Source organism: Onthophagus taurus, chromosome 6 (genome assembly GCF_036711975.1).
Source record: "Onthophagus taurus isolate NC chromosome 6, IU_Otau_3.0, whole genome shotgun sequence".
NCBI lineage: Eukaryota > Metazoa > Arthropoda > Insecta > Coleoptera > Scarabaeidae > Onthophagus > Onthophagus taurus.
The window spans coordinates 22,353,080-22,378,814 of NC_091971.1; the positions used below are offsets into that span (position 1 = coordinate 22,353,080).

Here is a 25,735-nt window from a genome sequence, read left to right on the forward strand (position 1 = left end):
ATACACAGATGACACCACTAATTATAAATTTGATTGTTGTTAATGACAAATACAAAGTTTGTGTGAAGACAACAATATTATTTGTATCTTTGGAACAATGGCACCGAAAAGAACAGAAACGACCATTCAAATAAGAAAATTGGTTATTGCCCATCATGAAGAAAGAAAATCGGTTCGAGAAGTTTCTAAAATTGTGAAGATTAGTCGATCAACAGTACATGACATTATAAAGCGCTTCAAAGATGAAGGTAGGGTAACAAATAAACCAAGAAGTGGCGCATCAAGTATTTTAAATGAAGCGGAAAAACGAATAATTGTGCGAGAAATTAAAAAGAATCCTCGCTTGAGTGCCCCTAAGATTGCGGCTAATTTAGAAAGTAATCGCCGCGTTATTAGAAGTGCAGGGTATAATGGTAGAAGTGCTCGAAAAAAATTCTTTATAAACGACAGAAATCTTGCAAAAAACATGATTGAGAAGTCTATTGATTATTGGAACAAGGTAATTTTTGTAGATGAAAGTAAGTTCAATATATTTGGAAGTGATGGACGAATAATGGTTTGGTGGAAATTTAATGAACAGATGAACTTCTAAACAACTTCCAATTTTATCAGGATAACGATCCGAAACATAAGGCCCATATTGTAAGGCTATGGTTACTTTACAACTGCCCAAAAGTAATCGAAACACCTTCACAATCACCTGATCTAAACCCATATAACCCGACGCGAACCATAATACCCCAAACCAGAGCTCATTAAAAAGTTGAAAGAAGAATGGGCAAATATATCCTCCACAATTACCCAAAATTTGGTCAACTCGATTCCAAACAGATTGACAGCTGTTTTATCGGCCAAGGGAAATCCCACAAAATATTAAAATTCGATTAAATAATTTGATGAAGTTCTGTCCGATGACTTCTGCGTCTCGTAATTTGTGTTATTTTTTTGTTTTGTTTATTTGGTGTCGTAAGGCATAATATAAATAAAACCTTTTCGCTGTTTTATTATTAATAAGTATATTTTCTACATATTCTCTCTAATAAACATCTTTCGTTCTTGTTGATTTATTTAATATTTGCTTATTTTTATGCTATAGCTTAGTGTCCGATCATTTATGTGAGTCACTGTACATAGTTGTAAGTGATTCAGTAAGTTCAGATTTATATTGCCGGTAATACCGTCAATAAAATCTGAGAAATGCCCACTGTTTCTTTCCTGACAAATAAGTCAGGGGTTTGAGGAATCAAACTCAGCTCTGTCCTACTTTCACGTCCTTGAAGACAGTTTTTCGCGTGAACTCCGTGTGCACTGCGTACAAAGGATGTGCGTTATGCAGCACATGTGAGACGGTAACAGGAAAGATTCGGGCGTATCAGCTAAGGAAAAATTCTAGCCCGTCAGGTTGATTTTACTCTGAAAGTGGTAGCTAAAAAGATGCATAAAAGCTGTGATGTTAATGATGTCAAAGATGAACTATTGGAGCGCAATTGTAACATTTGTAAAGTAACCCAGATGTTAAAATACAAAACAAAAGAGCCTCTTCCTTTATACATCTTAGATTTTGCACCGTCAGAAGATGTAAAAAGAATCCATGAAATAACAAACATATTAGGAATGCATGTCAAAATCGAAGAGTACAGAAAGCTAAAACGAATGCTCCAGTGCAAAGGGTGTCAAGGTTGGAGCCACACCAAAGCTTACTGCCACAAAAATCCGAAATGTGTTAAATGCGCTGGTGAACACTGAACCAGCACCAGGGTATGCACTAAAGTCAAGGAAATCACGGCTAAATGTTTCAACTGTGGAGAAAATTATTCAGCGAAGTATACTCGTGATCTTTTTAAATGAAAATTAAAGAAGGATGGCTAGCTCGAAGTCGGGGAAGGTCGGGTTGGTTTACTTTGAAACCCTGCGCGAGGCTAAGGTGCCGGAGTAATCACGACGGACAAAGCAGGTAGAGAAGGAGTAATTTAGAATTTGTCACTACGGGATTTTTAAATAGGTTTATTGTAATAGAAACCAGCTAAATATTCGATTAAATTATCGAAAATAGCATAATAAATTATTTAATGTATTATGTTTTACTAAAAAATAATTTTTGGAAAACAAATAAAAATTGTTCCTAATTTAAATCAATTAAAAGGAACGTCTAAAAATAATGCTGTGGAATTCCAATGGTCTTCGACAGCATCAAAATACACTACCAATAATACTTAAAGAAAACAATTTTGATATGTGTCTTATCTCCGGAACTCACTTTAAACGAGAATCGTATATAAACATAAACCATTACAATATTTATCACACAATTCACCCTAGCAATGCGCATCGAGGTAGATTGCTTTATTAGCACCACAACATATAAAGAATTCAATAGCACAAAAATAATAACAGAACAATACAATTAGTACTGAACAACATCAAACTACAGTGGTAAAAATTCAAACTGCTAATGGCTTAATATCTGTAGCAGCAACGTACATACCACCGAGACATAATCTGAAAAGAGAAGATTATCAGAATATTCTACTACATTTTGACAACAAATTTATACATGGAGAAGACTTTAATGCAAAACATATGTCTTGGGGTTCTCATCAATGTACTTACAAGAACTACCCTTCCGAAGAGTGGTAACCCCCAATGGCCATCGGCTATGCCATCGAGCGTTTTCGGTCCCAGAACCCCCTTAAGCTATACTACTCGCACGGAAAATTATTAGGAGATTTAAAAATTAACTTTTAAGGCTTGGCACCTAGAATATTACATCATTCAATAATAAAGACCAAGAACTTATAGAAGAACTAAAGGATAAAAAAAATGGCATACATGAATGAAAAGAAGGCTGCCATTACGTCTCGAAAAGAATAGTATAATTAACAATGACAATAGATCGGAAGTTGAACATTGTTCCTATTTACTGCCCTGAAGATTGAAAACCAAGGCATGAAAGAGAATCATTCTTTGAATTTAGGCGACTTCAACGCATGTATTCGCAATGAAGTAGTCCTAGGAATAAAACAACGTTTCAACGTAGAACATTTTAATAGCAATGAAGAACTGATGCAAATTGATAGATTTTGTAGTCACCAACAGAAACATAATAACATACACCCAACACAAATAACCGATGTTAGAACATTAAATTTGGCAAATGTTGAAAATGAAATTAATACATAGAAAAAACTAAATGTAAAATAATTTAGGATGAGTCAATTAAGGGACTATACATATAGATATAAATTAAGGGTGAAAATCGAATTAAACCCGGTTAATAGAGAAGAAGACATAAATATAAACTGTCAGAAAATAGAAACAAACATAGAAAACGAAGCAACGGAGCAACTAGGGAAATGAACTATCACAGTAAAAAACAACAGAGGTAACAGTTGAACGCCGTGGTTTTGACAAGAGATAGAAGATAAATGTGAGGAAAAACGAAAAGCCTATTTAAGTTATAGAATACTAAAAACCCTAGAAGATCACAGACCCACTTCGCTTGCTGACAAACAATAAGGATTCCGAATTGGAAGATCAAACACTGATGCAGTATTCATTCTGCTTCAAGTAATTGTGAAGAGTATCGAGTACAATAAATCCGCCTATTCGCCTACCAAGTCTCCTGATCTGACACATTTAGATTTTCTTTATTGGCAAAATTGAAATCAAAGGTTTATGCAAAACCTCTAGGCATCTAGGAAAAAAACATTCTTATTAGGTGTTAAACTAACGTCAAGAGATTTTGATTAATTTTTATGACATTTTGAATGCAATTGTATCAGCGCCTACTAGGATCAGAAAGAGAAAACATTTTTTTGAGAGTTAAATACGAATCAGAGGAAAAATTACCAACAGATCGAAAATGTCGACAAATGATCAGTGGTGAGTTCTGCTAATTATTGTTAAGCGGTGATGGTGAAGAACTTACCACTTACCCATTGCCGATAGACATGAATGTTATATCAAACATGTCTTCTACTGATAAATAAATACACCGTGAATCTCATTAAAGTTTGTTGAGATATTTTCCAGACATAGCAAAAAACATGATTTTTTTCAGGACCTTTGGCCATCAATAACTGCCTAACGAGACACTTTTTCCCTATACTTTTTGGACTCAATCTGAATCTTTTAACCCAAAGAATCCCGTGGTATATAACCTTGAAAATAAGGTCAAGGTCTCAAAATGTTTTCGTCATATGGTTTCCCTCTTCGCACAGAACAACTTTCATTTGGTTCATTTTTATGTAAAATGAACCGTATTAGAGATAATCGTTCGTCTCACATTAAATGGACCATTCTGTATATGCGAATTGTAACATACAAGCAAGAGTCAACGGTAAATTAACAAATCTCAATAAACAGTGGCATCCGACAGTGTGATTCTTTAAGCCAACAACAAGTAATAAAACAAGTACGACGTGTTAGAGGATATACGTAGAATGGTCTATGGGGAAATTCGAATAATATATTATGCAGACGATGCGGTGCTCTTTGCAGAAAATGAAGATGATCACAACAACTGAGAAAAAAATTCTTAGGAGAATTTCGGTGAAAATGTTATAAGACACTGAAGATATGTAAAATGGAAAATATTAACGAATAGGTACTAAACAGAAAACAACAATGGAACAAACACATCAACATAATGGTAACAAACAGACTTGTGCGAGTTGCAAGAGATAAATCACCCGACAGCAAAAGAAGTGTGAGCATAACCTAATTCACAATGCTGGCTGAAATAGTTGAGCAACACAGACCATTGTTGAACAACTTTGGCATCTATCCCGAGCACAAACCTCCTAATCAATCTATATGTGAGGTGACGTCCCGTTAATTTAGGAACTAAGAAAAAGAGATTATTAAAAATAAATAGTGTATTTCGGAAAAAAGCAAAAAAAAAGATCAAATGAAAAGAATCTATTAAATATTAAACAAAACCGTAGGAATAAAAAAAGAGGACAGAACGACTATCATGATATGATATCACATGATCAGGTATGTTACGAAAAGAGTACACAAGAGGTACATATTGAATGCATGAGTACTGAAAATCAGATTTTTGTGGACTAATGGGATAAAATTCGTTGAGAGACTCAAGATATTCTATGTTATTAAAAGATGATTTTTAATCTTTAACTTCGAAAGGGTAAATGTGAAGTTACACAAAATTTAGAGGATTGGAAGTCTCCTCTAAATTATATTAGAAAGCGCTAGAAAGCTATGCGTTTGTTATACAGGGTGTTGGAATAGCCAATAACTTACCCATTTGTGTTTTTCGTTTCGTTGCTATGGCCACCAACATTCTTATTTTAAATGGAATGCATATGTTTTTCATGCATGCATTAAATGGCACTTAAATCTGTTATTTCGACGCCTACTTTGATTGTAATTAGCTGATTTAATATTTTCAGAGAACGCTTTTTTTTTCGATTTCAAAAAGCGTAGAGGGATTTATCTTTTATTAAAATATACAAAACAAAAAAACATATGCATCCCATTTAAAATAACAATGTTGGTTGCCATAGCAACGAAAAAAAAAACCATGTAAACAAACAAATATCGCCACAAAATGCGCCACAATTAATAAAGAAACTTTTGTTTGAAACATTTTTCTTTAAAACCACAAATTGCAAAGTTATGGGCTATACACAGGTATTATTACAGAATATATTATACATATATTCCAGACATTTGAGACACCTGTATACAGTTCCCCGTTAATTTAAATGACTTAAAAGTGAGAATTAGTGATGAATGGAACATAAGAGATCCTATTCTTTAAAAATTGATCTCTTCAATGTCTCAATGTCAAATAACTTTGTTTGGTTAAGCCATTGCTTAACATTGAAATTTAGATTGTTATCCAAAATTGTTGATTTTAAACTTCTAAGTTGCGTTTATTTATTTTAAATAAATTTTTCTATTTCTTTTTCGTTTATGTTTTAAATTATTTCTAATTAATTTTTTTATATTACACCACGTTGTAACTGTACGTCCATCTTGACGACTTATATAATTTTACGTTTTTCATTTTACAACTATATTTCAAAAATTTTAATCACATATTTTATTAATAAAATGTATCACACGTCTTTTTTAAAATTTCAATATTTCGAATTGGTCTGTTAGCTTCGTTTTTTGACAGTAAGTGATTCTGTGTATTTTTATATATTTAATGTTATACTTAATTTTGAGAATTAAGTTGTAACTTCGAAACTGGTACCGATTTATATTTTTTTTAAATAAACGGAAGTTAAAAGTTTTAGCCAAAAATTGTTCATTGTTCAAAACCATGCTATGAAGAAAGTTGTTATGCATTTACTATTTATAAAACCCCCTGGTTATTTTAAAATTAAATTTAAACATAACATCATAAATGCGGTCTTTAATACTACTTGTACCTACCATTCTTTTGTGAAATTTTCTCAAAAGCATCCTCATAAATATGACTTCTTCGAATGACAACGACGTTATCCGCATGAAATTCTTGAACAAAACGATCATGTCCTCCCGTACTATAAAAACATAAATCCCTTAGTAAAATGACCCTCGTGTTGAAATCTAAGAGAAACGGTAGCTCTTTAATTACCGCCAAAGATCTTAATTCGATCGTTGATAACGGTGGAAGATAATCTTCTATGTAAAAAAATACGACGTAAAAAAGTTAAAATTTGCCAAAAAATAAAGTACAAAAGTATATCTACCTGCGGTTAACACTAACCCATGAAAAGGAATAAGTTCTTTTTCTAAATAATTTTTTCTCAACAAATCAGGTTGGACATGTATTTTCTTTTTCGTCCAAAAATCAGTTGCACAAAACTTTTTTCTCAAATCTAAAGTGTTCAACATTTTTACTGCTCGGACACAATTGTGATATAATTGAACCATTTCCGGCGTTGAAGTAATCTATTTAATAACTAAAATTATAATTTTTTTTTAATAAAAGTAATTTTTTCTTACCATATTGTAACGACACATCGGAAATGCAATTTCAATAAGATTTAAAGCAAAACTTTTCAAGACATCTGACATTAAACTAAGTTCTTCCAGTGAAAATGTACTACTTGTATCTGTAGATTCGGAATCGGTTAATGTTTGAGTGTAAAAAGTAAACATGCTACAGAAAACAGAAGTAAGCATATAAGTTTCATTCCAAGAGCTTAACATCCCTCGATTTTTTATCGCTGAAGTTCGAACGTTAATTGCACTCCATAATTTTTCTAAAAATACTCCTCTTAAGGCCAACATATAAAGAATCCTGTAAATAAATTAATTGGACTTATCCCATTCTTTTGTTGACTTAAAATTTATTGTAATACAGTCAAAATCCGAAAATTTTTTTATTACTTAATTATTAGTTAATGACATAACCGGAATTTACTGCATGTATTAAATGTTATATTTACATAAATTTCCTGATTGAATTTTCAGAATAAACCATTAATAAGTTATGACAGATATTTGAGAGTGATATTAATAATTCTTCATCATCAGTATGTTCCATAAAGTAACAAAGTATTTTCTTAGCACGTACTGGGTTGTTGAATAAGACTAAGAAGTCTTCCAATACAATATGATCCCTTGTACAATCCATAGGTTCATCTAAATCACTATCTTCCGTCAAATCTTGAAGAGGACCATAATTTTTACACAAATTAACACTCATATTTGATAAAACGTTTATACTTTTTTTACTTTGACCTATAATTAAAAAATAATTATAGAAAGGAACTTAATTGAACTTAATTAATACATGGTGCCACAAAAGTCTGGAAACATAGTACTTGTTTTGAAAAAACAGATCGGAAACGCAGAGACATGAAATTTAGCATAAATTTTACATAGGCTCACAGACGCTTGGGGAACGCAGCCACCATGAAGGGGGTCAAATCAGACGAGTAATTTTTAACGTTCGCCAAAAACTTAGTACATACATCGTAATATTACAGCTTCTCAGAAATACATATCAGATGAAGTTGTAAATGTTTTGACTAATTAAGCCGAGGTTGCTTGCCATAAATACCAAAAATAAAATAAAAAGATTGGAAACAACAACACAAGGAATCCTAGAAGCTTGGAGAGAACATTATGCAGACACTTTCAGGAAAACGGAGAAACACTAAGAGACAGAGGAACCTATAATGGAAGAGGAAGTGAAGGAAGCACTTAAAAAAGAAAAACGCCTAATCGCTAAGGGCAGACAGAATAACACCTGAAATGCTCAAGAGGAACAATAGTTATGGCTGAAAAATTGGTCCAACATCACTACTGAACCACCGTAGCCTTGTGTGCAGAATATCCAGGGGCGTCCTTTGAAGTGAGGCTGGCTCCAAAGAAGGACTTGCTTCATCATAATCTCACCAAGGTAGTTCTAGGAGTTGATCTTCACCCCCTGATCTACAAAAATCAGCGGTGTCTTCACGGTTGAAGTCACTCCAACTCAAACCATGATCTGAATAATTCGCGCGAGAATTCTGTCGTTTTGACGATTAAATCTTTACTCAATCATGCCTCCGCCGTAAGAAGCTTTTCAGAAGATCGCAACATCTCTGAAGGTGAGTGGCCTTCATCTGTTCCGTCAAAGTATGAGTCTTTAGCATCTTAATCCAACGAAGCCCCAAACGATGTTTAACGATTCTGTGCATATATTCACAACTAATATTCAGCTCCGCCATTTTTCTGAGACTCCTCTTGAAATTCTGGCGGGAATTACGCCAATCTTTAGTGTTCCACTTATGGGATGATCCTCGATGCTACTGATACTGGCATTGTTTTTTGATTTGAAGAATTTTCAAGATGATGTAAGTAACTGAAAAGCTTTAGAGAATTACCTCCAATAACAAATTGAATTAAAATCAAATTACTGATGGAAGCAGTAAAGAATTGCAAGCTCATTCCACAATGTAAAAGATGCCAAAGGCATGGCCAACAACACAATCAGTTTTTGCAGAGGAGCGTCAGTTAACTAGAAACTGCACTAAATATAAAGACGCACTTTTCAAGTACATTAACTGGGGAAAAGAGCACCCGGTGAGCCATAGATAATGCACAATCGCAAAGGATCCACAGAAAAGAAAAGATAAGACCAAGAAAATTACTGTCCATGAACGATAAAATGTCCCTAACATAGTAAAGGATATGGTATGCCCATACTATGCGACACATACTTGTAAAATCACACACGCTTGTGCCATGGACATTCAATCATCTATGATGCAGATAATGCAGAACTCCATGCAAAACTCGGCAAATTAGAAGCTAGGGATAGTGGTACTATACCCAAAAGAAAATACTTATGGACTATAAGAATATACGATTTGCTGCCTGGAGTGTCAACAATATTCTTAACAAAAAACGGTAAATAGATGTCTGCCTAATTTCTGAGACACACATGACAAATCAATCAATCCTACCTTAAAATAAAAGGTTATTAGACATACCACACCACTCAGCCGGATAGTCAAGTCAAGGGAGATCGTTTTAAAAGAATTAACCAGTTCGAAGAATGCTAAAAGACAACATTCAACTAGCAGTAATAAACAAAAGGTCGGTGCAGTTTACTGCGTACCAAAACATAATATAAAAAAATTTGTAACTATCCTAATTTAACTTTTAGGAGAAAGATTTATTTTGCTGGCGGGAACTACAATACCAAACTACGCAACAGGCTACTGTCCTACCAATACCGGGAACATTGCCGACTTACTAGATTTTTTTATCACCAGGAAAGTATTGCGATCGATTCGGGAAACATAGCGACCACGCTCATTCAATTCCTGAATCATTCGCGCAAGAATTCTGTCGTTTTGGCGGTGGAATGATTGCTTAATCATGAATAACTTTTCGTCAGTGAAGAGGATATCCGAGATCCGCGGGTGAGAAGGTTGCGACATCTATAAAAGTGACAAACGATATTTGACAATTAAACTAAATCTAGAACTAACAATATCACTAGAACAAACTTTCGGGTTAAGCCGTGCATCTTTTGAAAAAGTGTTTGACGTTTCGGAAGCCATGTTGCAACCTTCCTCAGAAACAAGTTCGAAGTGTGGAGATGTTTGAAGAGAAAGCATTAAGAAGGTGTTCGTGAAAACCGAAGCTATGTCTCCGTTAAGTGGATGCCACTTTCCTGATCTGGCAACACGAAAAAGAGCGACACCAAGCATTTCTACACTACCTAAACTCACAACACTCCATAATCAAATTTACTATGGATACGTAAGCTGCAAAACAGCCATCTTTTCTGGATGTATTAGTCACTAGGAAGACAGATGGGGCCATGGAAATGGGAGTGTATCGGAAGAAGACACACTCGAACAGGTATCTGCAGGTTTCATCCCATCACCATTCACAACAGAAGAGATCAGTGATCCAAGACTTGTTCCACCGAGTAGAAAGGATATGCGACAAAAAGAATTTACTGAAAGAAGAAAGATTTCTACAAGATGTACTGCAGAAGAACGGCTACACGATGAGAGTTATCCAGCGAGCCACCAAATAACGTCTACCTCACCTTGTGACATTTAAAAATCATCTAAAACGTCATTTATTTGCTCTCCAAGTATCTTCCTGAGAACTTTTTCTTCTACATCTTCTTATGGTCACTACTGGTCACACTGGTATTTATTGTTTTTCTTATATAACTTAATATACGGCTGATCGATTGGGTTGTTTGGAAGATATCGCTTACGCGATAAATCGACCCTTTTGCCCGTATTTATGCATTAAGTTAAATGTGTAGATTTTCTGTAATTTGCCAATAAATTTATTTATTATTATTATAACGTCAGTATAATAACGACAAGATCAAGGTGCTACCAAGAACCGGATATTATTTCCAAAGGATTAGAAGAGAGGCGATAGAGATTCATCGACATAGCAATAATATGAATAGAGAAGGCGACTGGTTAACTGAATAAAGCCTTTTCCTGGATTTGACAAAAACATCTTAGTTGGCAATTAGGCAGTAATTAGTGTTAATTGATTATTGATTATCTTTTCATTTCGAACTTATTTCTGAAGAAAGTCGCATCATGGCTTCCGAAACGTTATACACTTTTTCAAAAGACGCACGGCTTAATCCGAAAGTTTCTAGTTCTAGGTCTAGTGTTAGTTCTAGCGATAGTGCTAGTGTTAGTTCTAGTTTATGTAACACAGGCCATGAGAGCCTTCGTACTTAGATGTTTGACGATTCTGTGTACAGATTCACGGCTGATATTCAGCTCTTTAGCCATTTTTCTGAGACTTCTCTTGATATTCTGGCGGAACCTGTCCCGGCCATGCTTGGACATGGTTGGAATCACAGCAGTCTTTCATCTTCCGAAGAGTTCTTCCTTCGAGTTTTACCGAAAATTTTGTGTCTTAGGCGGCCTCTGACAACGCAATTACACAGTATATAAACTGGATGAAATTCTCCATATTTCTCTAAATATAAAAAACTAGGATTTATGTAAGACTTCTTACGATACCTTCCAAGATTTTTATCCTTTTTTGTTGAAGTTTTTAATCTGTGATTTTGTTAATCTAATTTAAATTTAATTGTAAATTTAGTTATAAGAAATTAGATCTACTCCTGAACCCCACCTATTAACTAATTCCATTATATTGTATAATTTTTCTATGTACTGAAGATGAAACATTAGTTTTCGAAACATGTCTACTTAAATAGAATTAAAACATTTTAATATTTCTCAAAAATGTTTTTACTTTTACATAAATCCTAGTTTTTTACACAGTATATGTTTAACCGTTTCGGGTTCGTCGTTGCAAAGTCGACAAGTTTGATCCATAGCTTGTCCACTGTGGAAGAGGTGATATTTTAGGGGCGCATAGCCGGTCAGGAAACCTGAGAGCGTCCTTAGATCCCTTTCGCTAAAGCATAAAACCTCTCTGGTTTTGTTTTGCGACGGAGTTATCATACTCTTCACTTGTCTGTAACGTGGAAGTTCTTTCCAGCATAAGGCTACCTTCGAGGCCTACCAACTGTTGATTACTTGCTTTAGGTGGCTTTTTTGTAGTCTACAACCGGGTTGGGGTCCAATGAAGGGCGTTTTTACTGCCTCTTTGGCCAGCTTGTCCGCCTTCTCATTGCCCTCAATGTCTCTGTGACGTGGAACCCACCATAGAGTAATATCATTGCCCCTAGCGAGTTCTCTCAGGTAGCTGGTACATTCTCAGATCAGTGCGGAGTCATACGTATAGACCTGAATTGCCTTTAGGGCGGCCCGAATGTCTGTGCAAATATTCAAAGATGCACGTTTCTGCCCCTTTTTGTAGGTTCAAAGCGGTGCAGACGTTTATAGCAAGAACTTCTGCTTGAAAATGGTTACGTCCGAGGTGAGGGGCAATTTAATGCGGCTATTTGGTCGACTAATGCCATGCCTACTCCGAATCCAATTGTCTTTGAAGTATCCGTGTACCAGGCTAGGGATCCTCCTTTTCTCAATCATCCTGTTTCTAAATATGACCTTATACGTGTGGTTGAAATTGACCACACTAAATCAAGTGATTTAGATATGGGTCCTTGAGGATTTCGAGATGTCCTCTGAAGTTACCCTACATCAGCTTGAGTGAAATGCATAAATGAAGTGGTGTGTCTCATTGCTGGATTTGTGCTGCAACCAAACCAGTGAGACATAGGCAACCATGGGTCTGATTATTGCTACGTAGGCTCAATGAGCTATTCGTGGTTAAAGGCCTTTTCCTAGCCTTGTCTATGTGGGAGTTCCAGTTTAATTTACTACATAGTAAATACCTATTACCCCTAGGTATTTAACATGTGTTTTGAGGTTAATAGTTCTGTCTTCAATAGAGGGTGCTCTTAATGGTAGCTTCCTTCTCAGAGTGAAAGGCACTATTTCAATTTTGTTTGGATTGATGCTGAACCCATTGCTTCTGCACCAAATGCTGATAAGTATTAGGGCTTTCTGCATTAGTTTAGTTATGATTGTGTCATATTTACCTCGGATTGTGATTACCAGGTCATCAGCATACCCCTGAATCATGAATCAATTTTTTGTTACGGTGTTCATCAAGTCATCAATTACCAGGCACCATAGGAGAAGTGCTCCCCCTTGGGGACATCCTCTTAGCGCCTTAATAGTCAACGACTCACCTCCCAGACTGGCTGTGATCTGCCGACTTTACAACATGGTTATACACCATTTGATCGTCGACGGATGTATATTTTTTACATTTAGAGCATTCTCTATGGATTCGTAGGAGGTGTTATCAAGAGCATCCTCTATGTCTATGATCTCTATCTCTTTGGTTGTCATAGGGCCGTTAAGTACTTTTTCTTATTGGTTTATTCGAAAGTTTTTTAAAATTGATTGACCCTATATTTTTTAATTTTTGATTCGGAGGCTTAGTTTAAAAAAAAAAAAATAATAAAGTTTGTAACTACAGAGCGCGAACTCCAAAGTACGTCACTCATAAAATTAATCAATAAAATTCCTGGAGAGAGACAATGCTACGAATCTTATGCGCTAGAAGAAAGCGGGAGAGAACGTAACGTCTGTGATTTCTTTCTTCTTACTTAAAACGTCATTTGGAGTCGGAGGTGGGGAATTTTAAACTTTTACATTAATTATTGCAAAAATTAAACAATTTTCGAACGTGAAAACGTTACTAATTCGTCTAATTTAATTTAGATTATCGATTTTTTGAAAGACGGTCTTTTTAATCGATTGACCTTAACGGCCCTATTGTCTCATCTAAAGTGCTTGTCAAAGCATTGAGAGCAGTAATTGTTGATTTTGCTTTCTGGTAAGCATGTTGATTCGGATGGAGTGGTCATCAATTACCTTTTCCATCCCTTTTAGGAGAAATGAAGTTGGGCTAATTGGTCTGTATGCCTTGGGATCGCCTACCACCTTTAGGTATGAATACCACCTTTACTTTTCTCCATAGTGTAGGTATATAGCTGAAGCTATAGCTTGCTATATATAGGGATATTATTACTACGAACAGGTCTTCTATGCCTTTTTTGCAGAAAAATAGGCAGAATTCCATCCCCTTGATTTCAGGGGCTTAAAATTAGAAATAGCCCACCTTACACTGTTAGGTGTAAAGATATTCCCAGCTAGATATCCATCACTTCAGAGTCGCCATCCGCATGGAGGCAGACTTTTGAGGAAGGGAGTCTGTGCTCAGTAAGAGCTCCAGCAATTCCTTATTATCCTCAGTATAATTTCCGTCTTGTTTGCATAGGTGGCCTTAATCAGTGTTATGGTGTTTCGCCAAGATCTTATGCAGGCGAGCAACTGTAGGCGTATTATCTACGTCTTCACAGAAGCTACGCCGCCAGCTTTTTCTTTTAGCTTTACAGATGGCCAAGTTATATTCCATTAGGGTTTTCCTTTAGAGGTTCCATGTATGCTCGAGTTTGGAATGCCTGACTTTATTATATACTCTTCTAACCGTGACTCTCTGTTGCTCAAGGTCCTTATTCCACCTTGATGCTCCAAATAACGACTGATTATGCTTTTATGTTAATGGCTCAGCGTGAAAAGCGTGGCAACGTCGGATTCTAAGATCATTTAAAAGCAATTCTTTGGATTTTTGGAAGAGTCTTTAGTAACAATATGATAAATATGCAAGTGAAATTTCACATTCATACAATAAAAATGAGCAAAGTTACAATACTGCAAAGTTAGGCTCCCAAATTTTTATGACACCTTAATATTAATTAATTATACTTACTATAATTTTTAGGTTCAAGTGATAAAATGCAGAATAGAAGACTATCTGTTGTAAAATAAGTATTACATTGATTAAGATAGGTAATAAGATCATCATATGGAATAATAGATAATTTGGCTAAATAAGAAATGATATTGGTTCTTATGAATGAGGATAAATCAGGCGAAAGAAAACCGGAACAAAATTCGGATAAAATTAGATTTTTCTCATCAGTTAGATTATAATACTCAAACGGCTTAATAAGCAGTTTTAAAATGGATTCAGAGTGTAACTGTGGTGATTTATTATCATCCAACATCGACCGTAATTTTCTAAAGTATCCTAAAAAAATCGTTTTTGTAATTACAAAGTTGATTAAAAATTTAATTTTTAAAAGTTACCTTTACTATTTAAATATCCAATATTATTTGGTACACTAAATTCAATAAGACACATAAATAAAATTTCTGGATTCTCAACTTTCTCTAAAGAGTTTAAACACAAAACCAAAAAACGTTTTATCAACCAACTAAATTGATTATGGCTCATCATCCCAATTATTTCCATCTTATTTTTTAATAAACTCTCACACATAAGAAACTTAAAAGAAAATATTGTTAATCTTTATATAGATTAACACATTAACTTACAAATCTATCTTTATCCTCTTTTGTTGAATAAAAGAATAATAATCTAGAAAGTCTTAAACCAATATTTTGTTTGTTTTCTTGGTCGAATAACAAACGTTCTTGTTGTTTAACACATTGCCTTGTTAAATAACCCCTTATATATGATTGTAATGTTAAGGTGCTTTGAAATTTAATACGTTCATCCTGAAATTAATTAAACTTTAATTAAACAAAACAAAAGGTTTGTGCAAACACTTACATGTCTTTTTTGGCGTTCTTCATGGGCTCGTTGTAACAAGACATCTCGGGTATTTTCTTTACTAGCACCAGATAAGTTCTGTTCTGGTCTTGATCTATAATTGCCCTCGAAGCTGTATGTCATCTTAAAAGCTAATAAACGACAAATTAATTTATAAAAAAATGTTTGAATGAAAAAATGTAATGACAACTTGAAAATTTTGTTTCATTGATATTTTAAGATAATTATTGTAAAAAACAACAATTTAATTTACCCATTTTAATTGTTACAGTATCTAATTACGTATAATTCGAAGCACTTTATCACCGCAATTGATTCTAGAAAAACCTCCACTCATTAAAGATCTACAACTTTTGACAGATGGTTACTTTAGTGAATTTAGCTACAAAATAAAATGTTTCAAAAAAAAAAATTTTAATAAGATTTATAAAAAAATATTTATTTATTAACCATTAATTCAAATGATATTGCCCTTTATTATAAAGATTACTTACAATATAAAGATTAAGGGATTTAATCAAAGTATTGTCTTTAAATAGTATTTATTCAAAGGATAAAATTAAAAACGGTTGGATAACCTGATTCATTCAAATTTAGCTGTCAACTCAATAAACGTACTTAAACTTTAATTTTAGAAATAAAAACAACAAAAACCTTTTAAAACATTTATTTACTGACTTTTAAACTTATCTAACATGACCCTTCAAGATAAAAATTACTGAGCTGAGCTAACTAAGGCTTCACCAACTTCAATTGCAATTTGTGCTTCAGCTTTAGCCTAAAAAATAAAAAAAAATAAATATTTTATTAAAACACAGTAATTTTTTTAATTAATACCTCATCTGTAGAAGCAGACTGAAGTTCTGATTGGGCTTTACTCAAAATTTCTCTAGCAGCAGAAACATCAATCTGTTCTACCGGCGCTGCTTCTTCAGCTAAAACTTGTACTGAAGAATCTTCATTTATTGTAACAGTTCCGCTTGAAACAAAGATTTTCTTAACTGTTCCTTCATTTTCAAAAACTGTGACCACTCCAGGTTTTAACACTGCTAAGGTTGGGACATGTTTTGGTAAAATACCAAAAGCTCCAGAAAATGAGGGGACATCGACTTGTTTTACATTAGCTGAGTCGTAAAATACCTTCAAAAATAAATATAAAATTGATCTGAAGAGATTGAAGAAATTGATTTTTGTTACCTGATTGCCTGCAGCAAGAGTGAATTTCATTTCATCCGCATATCCTCTTCTTGAGACGGTGTTGAACGTCTGACGGGTTAATAAACGAGAAAAGGAACGTACTGAGGCCATTCTGCGTCTGAAAATTTGGATAAAAATGGTTAAAATATCCGCATAACCTATAAAATATTACATAATAATGTGGTGTATGGATTAGTATCAAATAAAAAGAATTTCGTTATCGGTTAAAATTTTTGAGATCTATTTTGTTAAATAAAGCGGAATCTTACGTGATTTTTGTGGAGAATCGGAGGAATAAATGATTTAAAAGATCAAAACTGATCTATACAATTTTGACACCAGACAGAACCTATCTAGTGATTTTTAAGTGTTGATGTTGGCAATAACAACTTCATTAAGTTTTATTTTATCTATATATAGGTGTCCCTTTAAACGTTTCTAACATGAAGCATTGAATTGTTTATAACAATTAATTATTGTAGTAGTTATCATCATGAATTCTACACATATTTCAGTTTTAACAAAAATTCCTCTATTATTACAAGAGTTAACATCAATTTTACCTAAAATAAACTTTAAGGAAGTAAAAACAGGTTTATTTATACATTTATTTTTAATTTTGGGTGCTTAAAAATTTATTTTCAGTAACTGATCCATTATTAAAACAATCGGAAATAATAATATGTGATTATGATTTAATAGCACCTGTTTTAAATGATTTACCCAACACCAAATGGATTCAGGGTACTTGGGCTGGAGTGGATAAACTTTTACCGAGTGTAAATCCAGAAAAACCTCTCCCATTTACAATAACTAGGTTTTCAGGAAAACATTTTGGTCGAATGATGTCTGAGTATGTTATAAGCCAGATTGTAAGCCATGAACGGAGTTTTGAACAAATTAATATGAATCAAAAAGAATCCCTTTGGAATCAGGATGGGAAGTTTTCTGAATTTAGAGTGATTTCTGATTTAAATATTGGTGTAATGGGATTGGGGCAAATAGGAAGTTGGGGTTTGTTTTCTTTGTAGTGTATTTTGAGTAATAATAATTTTGTATTTTTAATTTTATTTAGTGGTGCAAATTTTGAACATGTTAGGCGCTTCTGTTTTTGGATTTGGGAGAAAATCAGATCCTGATGTTGCTATAAAACCATATTTGAATGAATATTTTACCAATACAAATACAAATTTAGTTGATTTTTTGAAGAAATGTGATTATGTTATAAATATATTACCAAATACAGTTGAAACTAAGGGTTTATTAAGTGGAGGTGTTTTAAAAAATTGCAAAGGTAGATACACAATTTTTAATTTTTGGTATAATTAATTAATCATGTTGTTTTAAGATCGTAACGCTGTTTTTATAAACATTGGAAGAGGTTCTATCATATCAGATGAAGATCTTATTGAAGCAATGAACAAAAAGTGGTTATCTGCAGCTATTTTGGATGTGTTTAACACAGAACCTTTACCTAAAGAAAGTCCTTTATGGAAATTGCCTCAAGTATTATCTTTAAAACTTTGTTTCATTAAATAAAACTATTTTTTCAGGTAAAAATAACTCCCCATGTCTCAGCTCCAAGTCGAGGTAAAGACATTGCAGAACAATTTAAAGAAAATTATCATCAATATAAAAATAATGGAAATTTATCTGCTGTTTTAAATATTAAAAGTGGATACTAAAATAAATAAAGGATGTTAAAAATAATTTTCAAAAAAGATATAAATGTGATTAAATTAAAAAAAATGAGTTATGATTATTAATTATGAATTGTTTACAGATTCTGCTGGCGCTTTTAATTTAAATTATATCAATAATTATCAATTATAACATCATTTCATAGCAAAAAATCAAGAAATAATGCAGATTTTCCTGAAGAACTTATAAGCCTTCTCTGCTTTGAAAATGATGAAGAAAAAAATGATTTTTTATGGTCAATTGCAACTAATATTGAAATTGTAGAACACAGTGAAGAGGAAGAAAAATAATATTTATTTTTCTCCCTCTTCACTGTGTTCTACAATCTCTTCTATTCTTTTCTAAAAGAAAAATAAATATAGGTATAAAAAAAATGTTAAAACATTAAATTTGCTTATGGGTTAAAACATAATTTATGGTTATCACTACATTATTAAACATTTGTCACAAATTAACACAGAAACAAAGAATAGCGTAGTTTATTCTATTATTGCAAATAAAATAGTAAGAGTATTTTTTTAACTGCTACTTTTTCGAAGACAGCTACATGAAAAACACTCAGAATTTACGTATAATCCATAAATGCAGCTCTGTGAACCTGGAACCTGAGTTTACGATATTTTGGTTTTATTAGTACCATTCGATAGAGAATCGTTTGTACTCGTTTGTACCACCTTTACTTTCGTTTGTACCTCAGGACTTAAAGTGAGAAAAAAATTTTGAAAAATTGCCGGAACCCCACTTTTTGATTTTCTAATTTTATTAATACCTTTGGGTAGAGAATCGTTTGTATCCGTTTGTACCACTTTCGATTTCGTTTGTACCTCAACCGGTTCCAAAATACAGCGATTTTTTAATTTATCAGTATACCGCTGAAATTGTGTATCTCCGTTATTAACACAGATATCACAAAACGGTCGATGGAATTCGATAGAGAATCGTTTGTACCCGTTTGTACCACTTTTGTTTTCGTTTGTACCTCAACCAGTTCCAAAATACAGCGATTTTTTGGTTTTTGAGAATACCGCTAAAAGTGTGTATCTCCGTTATTAATACAGATATCCCAAAACTGTCGATGGAATGCGATAGAGAATCGTTTGTATGCGTTTGTACCACTTTTGTTTTCGTTTGTACCTCAATCAGTTCCAAAATACAGTGATTTTTTGTTTTTTGACAATACCGCTGAAAGTGTGTATCTCCGCGGAGATATCTGTATTAATAACGCGTTATTAATACAGATATTGCAAAACTGTTGATGGAATTCGATAGAGAACTGTTTGTAGCCGTTTGTACCTCTTTTGTTTTCGTTTGTACCTCAACCGGTTCCAAAATACAGCGATTTTGTGGTTTTTGAGAATACCGCTAAAAGTGTGTATCTCCGTTATTAATACAGATATCCCAAAACTGTCGATGGAATGCGATAGAGAATCGTTTGTACCCGTTTGTACCACTTTTGTTTTCGTTTGTACCTCAATCAGTTCCAAAATACAGTGATTTTTTGTTTTTTGACAATACCGCTATTGACGCACGAAAACTCGGAATAAGATAGTCCCAGGTCAGCTCTTTCCGAATATGTAAACCATTTATTGAATTTCCATCTGGTAACGGCTGCACAAGGCCGTGAAGTTTGGTAATTCTGAGGTAAATTGAATGCAGCGCGACGTTTCTTATTTTTTCTTGCTCTTATTATCAACATATCGGCGGACGAAATGTTGCTCGGTTTATGATAGAGAAAACACCAAGCTTTCTAACCGTGTGCTTAATTTTTCGCACACGGTTTCGATAACGAAGATATGGGCCCTAGAAGTAGGTGGAAATATAAAGGAAAAAGTTTGTTGTTGAGCGATTTGTTGCTATCGTCTCGCCTGTTCTTGTATTTTAATATAATTAAATGATAAGGATTAACGATAATTTGGAATTTATAGAAAAGTCGATCTGCTTCTAAACAAGGCGATTCTTGTCAATGCTGAGTGCGGGAAGTTAGCCCCTCATTTTTTTATTGTTCTAGAGTTGTTCTACATTGTTCCAAAGCGGCAAATCGAAAAAATAAAAACTCCGCGAGAAAACCGAAAAAACAGGTTTTTTGACTAGCCCCCCATTTTTGGAAAAATCAAATTTTCTTTGTTGTTCTGGGTTGTTCTAGTTGTTCTAGTAATTGTTCTAGAACATCAAAATTATGGGTTACAGCATTACGAAGTTATAACTAAAAATAGGTTTGGCCGCCGAAATGTCTAGTTAATTGCTGTGACTATAGTTTTTCTATTATCAATTCCATATTACAAATATATACTTATTATAGCTAACGCAATGTGGAACAGCTATTATTTTCACTAGAACAACTCTCTAAAGGGCACTTTACTCTTTGAAAATTAAAGTTTTTGGAAGTTTCAATCAGTAATTCTTGTGTCAGCGGTTTTATATTATACAATAAGAATTAAAAAACATAGGACAACCTAAAATAACTCAAACTTTGCCGATCCAAATTGTTCCACATGTGTTTTACGTTTAACACGGACATTAATTTTGCAAAATCACATATTTTTTGTTGCTCTAAATTGTTCTTGATGTTCTAGGTACTTAAAATGTTTATTTAATCACTGCGGCATTAGTTCTTTTAAACTTTCATATTAAAAATTAGTACTTACAACAATTAAAACAATTCAGAACAGCTGTTATTTTCACTAGAAAAACCTTAAATTTCAGTTGTTGTGATATTCAAAAACCAAAAAAATATGGAATAATCTGACCATCCTAATTTTCTAAAAATCACAAGTTTCACCTTTCTCTTTAAACTTATAATAGTAAAACATAAGATGCGATTTAAAGTATATTTTATTTTGTATAAACTAAGTAATAAATTAATAAATAAACTAAACTAACAAATAAAACAATAACTATTCGATCAGTATTACTATATCAGTACAATAACTTATTCTAAGGTAAACTATAACTAAATAAACTAAATTATGTAAATAAACTAATATCATGGAATAATACGGTTACATCACTTTGCTCATTTATAAACGCACATTTATTATGATATATGCACATTTGTGCATTTATTTCAGTAGCATTTTTAACTTGTACGGTTTTTTTTCGTAAGTCATTAAATAATAGAATAATCCAATTGGCATTATTGGGCACAAATGCCGGGTAGTGTCCTACATCATTCAAAGATTTCAAAGACAAATTGCGTGCGTAATCACTCAATTTTGTTTTATTGTTCTCTCCATTCGTTGTTTCTATAAACAGACCACATTTTTTGCAATTGTTGCTTAGAGTTTGCATGTAGTTTTCTATTACTTGCTTTAGCTGTGCATAGCCAAATATTGTTACGATGTCAATGTCAATTGGTAAAATTATGTTTTTATGGAAAGTAACGTTTAAACAATTATTGCAGTTTTTAGTCCTACAATAACTAAATTCTTCTTTAAATAGTTGTGTGCAAAGAAACGCAATATTTGAAATAGCATTCACTATTATCACGCCAGCAATATTCTGGCTTCCAAAATAATTTATTCCTGTTAATAGTTCAGCTCTTTTTTTATATGTTGCTTTACTAGAACCGGTTTTTAAAAATAATTTTAGGAAACTAAAGCAATCTGTGCAAACATTCTCAACATGATTTCTAAATGAATTGTGTGTACGGGCAAATGCTAAACTATGAAATATACTGTCGAATCCGCAAGTATTTTGAACAATATATTTTTTATTGAAATAGATATTAATGAAACTTACTTATGAAAGAATTACTAACTGAAACTTCTAAAAATTTTAATTTTTAAAAAGTAAAGTGTTCTTTATAGAGTTGTTCTAGTGAAAATAATAGCTGTTCCAGATTGCGTTAGCTATAATAAGTATATATTTGTAATATGGAATTGATAATAGAAAAACTATGGTCACAGCAATCAACTAGACATTTCGGCGGCCAAACCTATTTTTAGTTATAACTTCGTAATGCTGTATCCCATAATTTTGATTTTCTAGAACAATAACTAGAACAACCCAGAACAACAAAGAAAATTTGATTTTTCCAAAAATGGGGGGCTAGCCAAAAAACCCGTTTTTTCGGTTTTCTCGCGGAGTTTTTATTTTGTCGATTTGCCGCTTTGGAACAATGTAGAACAACTCTAGAACAATCTAGAACAACAATAAAAAATTTAAAAATCAAAAAATGGGGGGCTAAGTTCCCGCACTCAAGTCGATTTGCTTCTAAACAAGGCGATTCTTGTCAATGCTTCCTATATGGGTAATTCTCACAAAACGTTAAATTTTATTGTCATTGATAAATTAAATAAAAGATATTATCATAAAAACAGAATTGTCACAATTTACTACACACCAATGACTATTAAGTCCATTTGATTTTTTATTTAATATTAAAATTTTAGAAAAGAAAAATGAAGTTTTACTTGTAAAATATCATTAGAGTGGATGTCCCTAACGTTATTTTATAATAAAACACTTATTGTCTTCCCTAGTAAAAATTTTGTAAATATCTTATAATTACACATGCATAGCTTAAGCATATGTACAGTTATTGTAGTATTAATTTCATAATTTCATATTTTCAAATTTTCAATAAAATGACTTTGAACTTTTGTCCCTGATTTCTTCCATCATTAGAGTGGAAAGAATTGAACATCTAATATACAGAAAATATTTTGTTTTTTCTAGTTGGCACAAATTACATTTTAATTTCATGCCGTTTGACTTTTATTTTATGTTGACATATTGATTTTGACAGTTGTTCAGTGATAATTGATAATTAAAGGGTGAAGTTGTGTTGCTAGACAGGTAAGTACATCAATGCAGTAACATTAGAGTGGGTTTGATAAAATCTTTAGGTGTACAAGGAACTAAGACATTATAAGATGAAATCGTGACGCAAATTGTGCGGTACATTCAAGTATATTTCATTAAAAAAAGCTTAATTAGTTTACAAATTAAAAAATATTTTAAATTAAAATATCATTAGCGTGGATTTTATTTTTATTGTTTTTAACAAAGTTTCATCCATACTAATGATAAAAATCCAATCTAATGATTTATATTTTATTTTTGTTAATAAGGAACATGGCCAGAACAAAAAATAATTCAAGCGAAGAAATTCGAAAGAGAAAGCGTGAGTGTGAAAAGAGAAGGCGTGAAAAAATAAAAAACAATCCTGAAAGAAAAAAAATCGAACAGATAAAAAAGCATGAATTATACAAGAATGCAAAGAAAAAGGGAATAGTTATTATAAGTCTATAAAAGATTTATCAAATCGTGAAAAACGTGTTCAGAGAAAGAAATGGAAAGGAAATTCTAAGCGATACAGAGAAAAAAGACAAGCTTTGAAAAACTTGCGAAAAAATACGCCACCTACCAGTTCAGATACAGGCACATCAGATGAACTAGATGAAGATAATTCTCAGGTAGAAGCAATTAACATAAATGTTGAAAATAATGGAAATGGTTCGTCCTGCTCATTTAATAATAATTCAATATATACGAAATTAGGCACAACTATGGAAAACAGGAATCCTCTAAGTAGGCAAAAAACTCAGGGCAGAAAGGTAATGTTGAGGAACCGTGCGAAATGCTACAGAACATTAGGAAAAGTCAGAAAAGAAAACAGTAACTTGAAACGGCAGTTAGACATGTATAAGAAAAAGTATTATAGATTGAAAAATAAATCGAAAACAGAAAAGGATACGCCAAATTCTAACGTAAATAAACTTCTCAAGGGTGTAAAAAATGTTCCACAAGAAGTGAAAAAACATCTTTTATTTGGGGAGGTTATAAAACAAGAGTTAACAAATAATTTCCAAGCTTTGACGGATTGTAAAAGAAAACAAGCATTCGCTAAAGTTATCAAAGGAAAGATGCTGAAAAAATACAGACTACTTAAATTTGCAAGAAGTTTTTTACCCTATTCATTGTGGAAAAAACAATTACACTCAGATGATATATTGTGTTACAACCGCAAGAATAGACAAAAAATTCCAGAATTGAGAAAACTTGTAGGAAAATTTTTTATCGCTGATGAAAAAAAATTCAAGATTAGCTCCAGGAAAGAAAGATACTATCACAAGAAACTTACGAAAAAAACAAAAACGTTATTTAAATGCAACTATGAAGACACTACACAAACAATTTAAGAAACAACATGACATTTCTATTTCCTATTCCACTTTCTGTAAACTGCGACCATTTTGGGTAGTTCCCCAAAAACTAGCTGAAAGAAATACATGTTTATGTGTTCTACATGAAAATATGAACCTACTAATACAAGCACTATGGAGGGTAAATATCCTAAAAGAATCGTCTACACAAAATGTTCTTTGTACAATGTGCTGTGACATCAGAAAGGAAACATGCTTAAATCGTACCTGTCAAAATTGCAATACAAATAAATTACTATTTAACGTTCCTCCTGAGAAGTGGAATATCCTTATCACATCCTTATCAACAGTGGACAACAAAAAAAGAAGAACGTGTTAGCGAGAAAACTAAAAAAACGATTTTAGTCCAACGTACATTAAAGCAAAAGATGCACGCAAAACCACATGAAATAATTACCAAATTAAATATATTGCTTCCAAAATTCATAAATCATAGTTTAAATATAAGAGGCGTTGTTTTTGATCATTATAAATATTAATTAAATTAGATTTAGTTTAAATAAAAGTAGTAGTAAATTAAAAAAAATATATGAAAATACACATTTATCCCCCCTTATTTACGCCCTTGTATCCAACAAGGTGATCCCTCTATAATTGCCCACCACCCTCTTACACCCCTTTCTATACAGTGAGCATATTAACCTCATCCTCCACCTGTCCCGAAACCACTCCCCTTTCCATATGTCGTTTATTACCTTCCATAGTATCATCTACAGCTCCGTTCAATAAAAGCTCTTTTCTCACGACAAATATCACCCGTAACAAAATTACGTAACTGCTTTTAATATTGAAGTTGTACAGTTCTGTTCAGATATAATGCGAAAAGAGCCGCTCGTAGAGGCATAAAATTGTGCTAGAAACGACATACGTTCACAAGGCATTCAATTCGGTTTTACCTGCTCTGTAGTCTTGTAAAAGTTCCGAACAGGCAATCGGGATGGTGTGATTTATGGCCAAGATGACTGAATCACAAAGAATAATTAAGATAATAAATAGGTGTAAGCAATTCATTTACTTTACACAATTCCTGTAGTAAATGAAAATAATTACTAATAATTACTGTATTACTTTGGTAATACAGTGGAAGGATAAGTCGA

The 25,735-nt window shown here is 32.8% G+C and overlaps 3 protein-coding genes across 3 annotated transcripts in view; 1 reads left to right on the forward strand and 2 right to left on the reverse strand.

Moving 5' to 3' along the window:
- Positions 1-15,941, reverse strand: part of LOC111416237 (ubiquitin-protein ligase E3C) — a 31,027-nt gene extending 15,086 nt beyond the window's left edge. The window contains exons 1-9 of the mRNA XM_023048206.2: positions 15,827-15,941; positions 15,574-15,704; positions 15,336-15,518; positions 15,087-15,285; positions 14,707-15,027; positions 7,410-7,704; positions 6,964-7,261; positions 6,708-6,909; positions 6,409-6,639 (exon numbers count right to left, since the gene is read on the reverse strand). Of these exons, the coding sequence (XP_022903974.1) occupies positions 6,409-6,639; positions 6,708-6,909; positions 6,964-7,261; positions 7,410-7,704; positions 14,707-15,027; positions 15,087-15,285; positions 15,336-15,518; positions 15,574-15,704; positions 15,827-15,830 (1,864 nt within the window). The 5' untranslated portion in view covers positions 15,831-15,941. The remainder of the gene's footprint in view (positions 1-6,408; positions 6,640-6,707; positions 6,910-6,963; positions 7,262-7,409; positions 7,705-14,706; positions 15,028-15,086; positions 15,286-15,335; positions 15,519-15,573; positions 15,705-15,826) is intronic.
- Positions 15,942-16,225: 284 nt separating this feature from the next.
- LOC111416236 (ATP synthase, delta subunit) lies at positions 16,226-17,132 on the reverse strand. Its single transcript, XM_023048205.2, has 4 exons — positions 17,040-17,132; positions 16,771-16,888; positions 16,411-16,713; positions 16,226-16,351 (listed from the first exon to the last, which is right to left on the reverse strand). The coding sequence occupies exons 2-4, from the start codon at positions 16,879-16,881 to the stop codon at positions 16,289-16,291; spliced, it is 477 nt and encodes a 158-aa protein (XP_022903973.1). The 5' UTR covers positions 16,882-16,888; positions 17,040-17,132; the 3' UTR covers positions 16,226-16,288.
- Positions 17,133-17,182: 50 nt separating this feature from the next.
- LOC111416239 (glyoxylate/hydroxypyruvate reductase A-like) lies at positions 17,183-18,491 on the forward strand. The gene is made up of 5 exons (XM_023048208.2): positions 17,183-17,363; positions 17,416-17,784; positions 17,846-18,064; positions 18,119-18,276; positions 18,324-18,491. Exons 1-5 carry the CDS (start codon positions 17,264-17,266, stop codon positions 18,453-18,455), a joined length of 978 nt encoding a protein of 325 aa, XP_022903976.2. The 5' UTR covers positions 17,183-17,263; the 3' UTR covers positions 18,456-18,491.
- Positions 18,492-25,735: the final 7,244 nt, after the last annotated feature.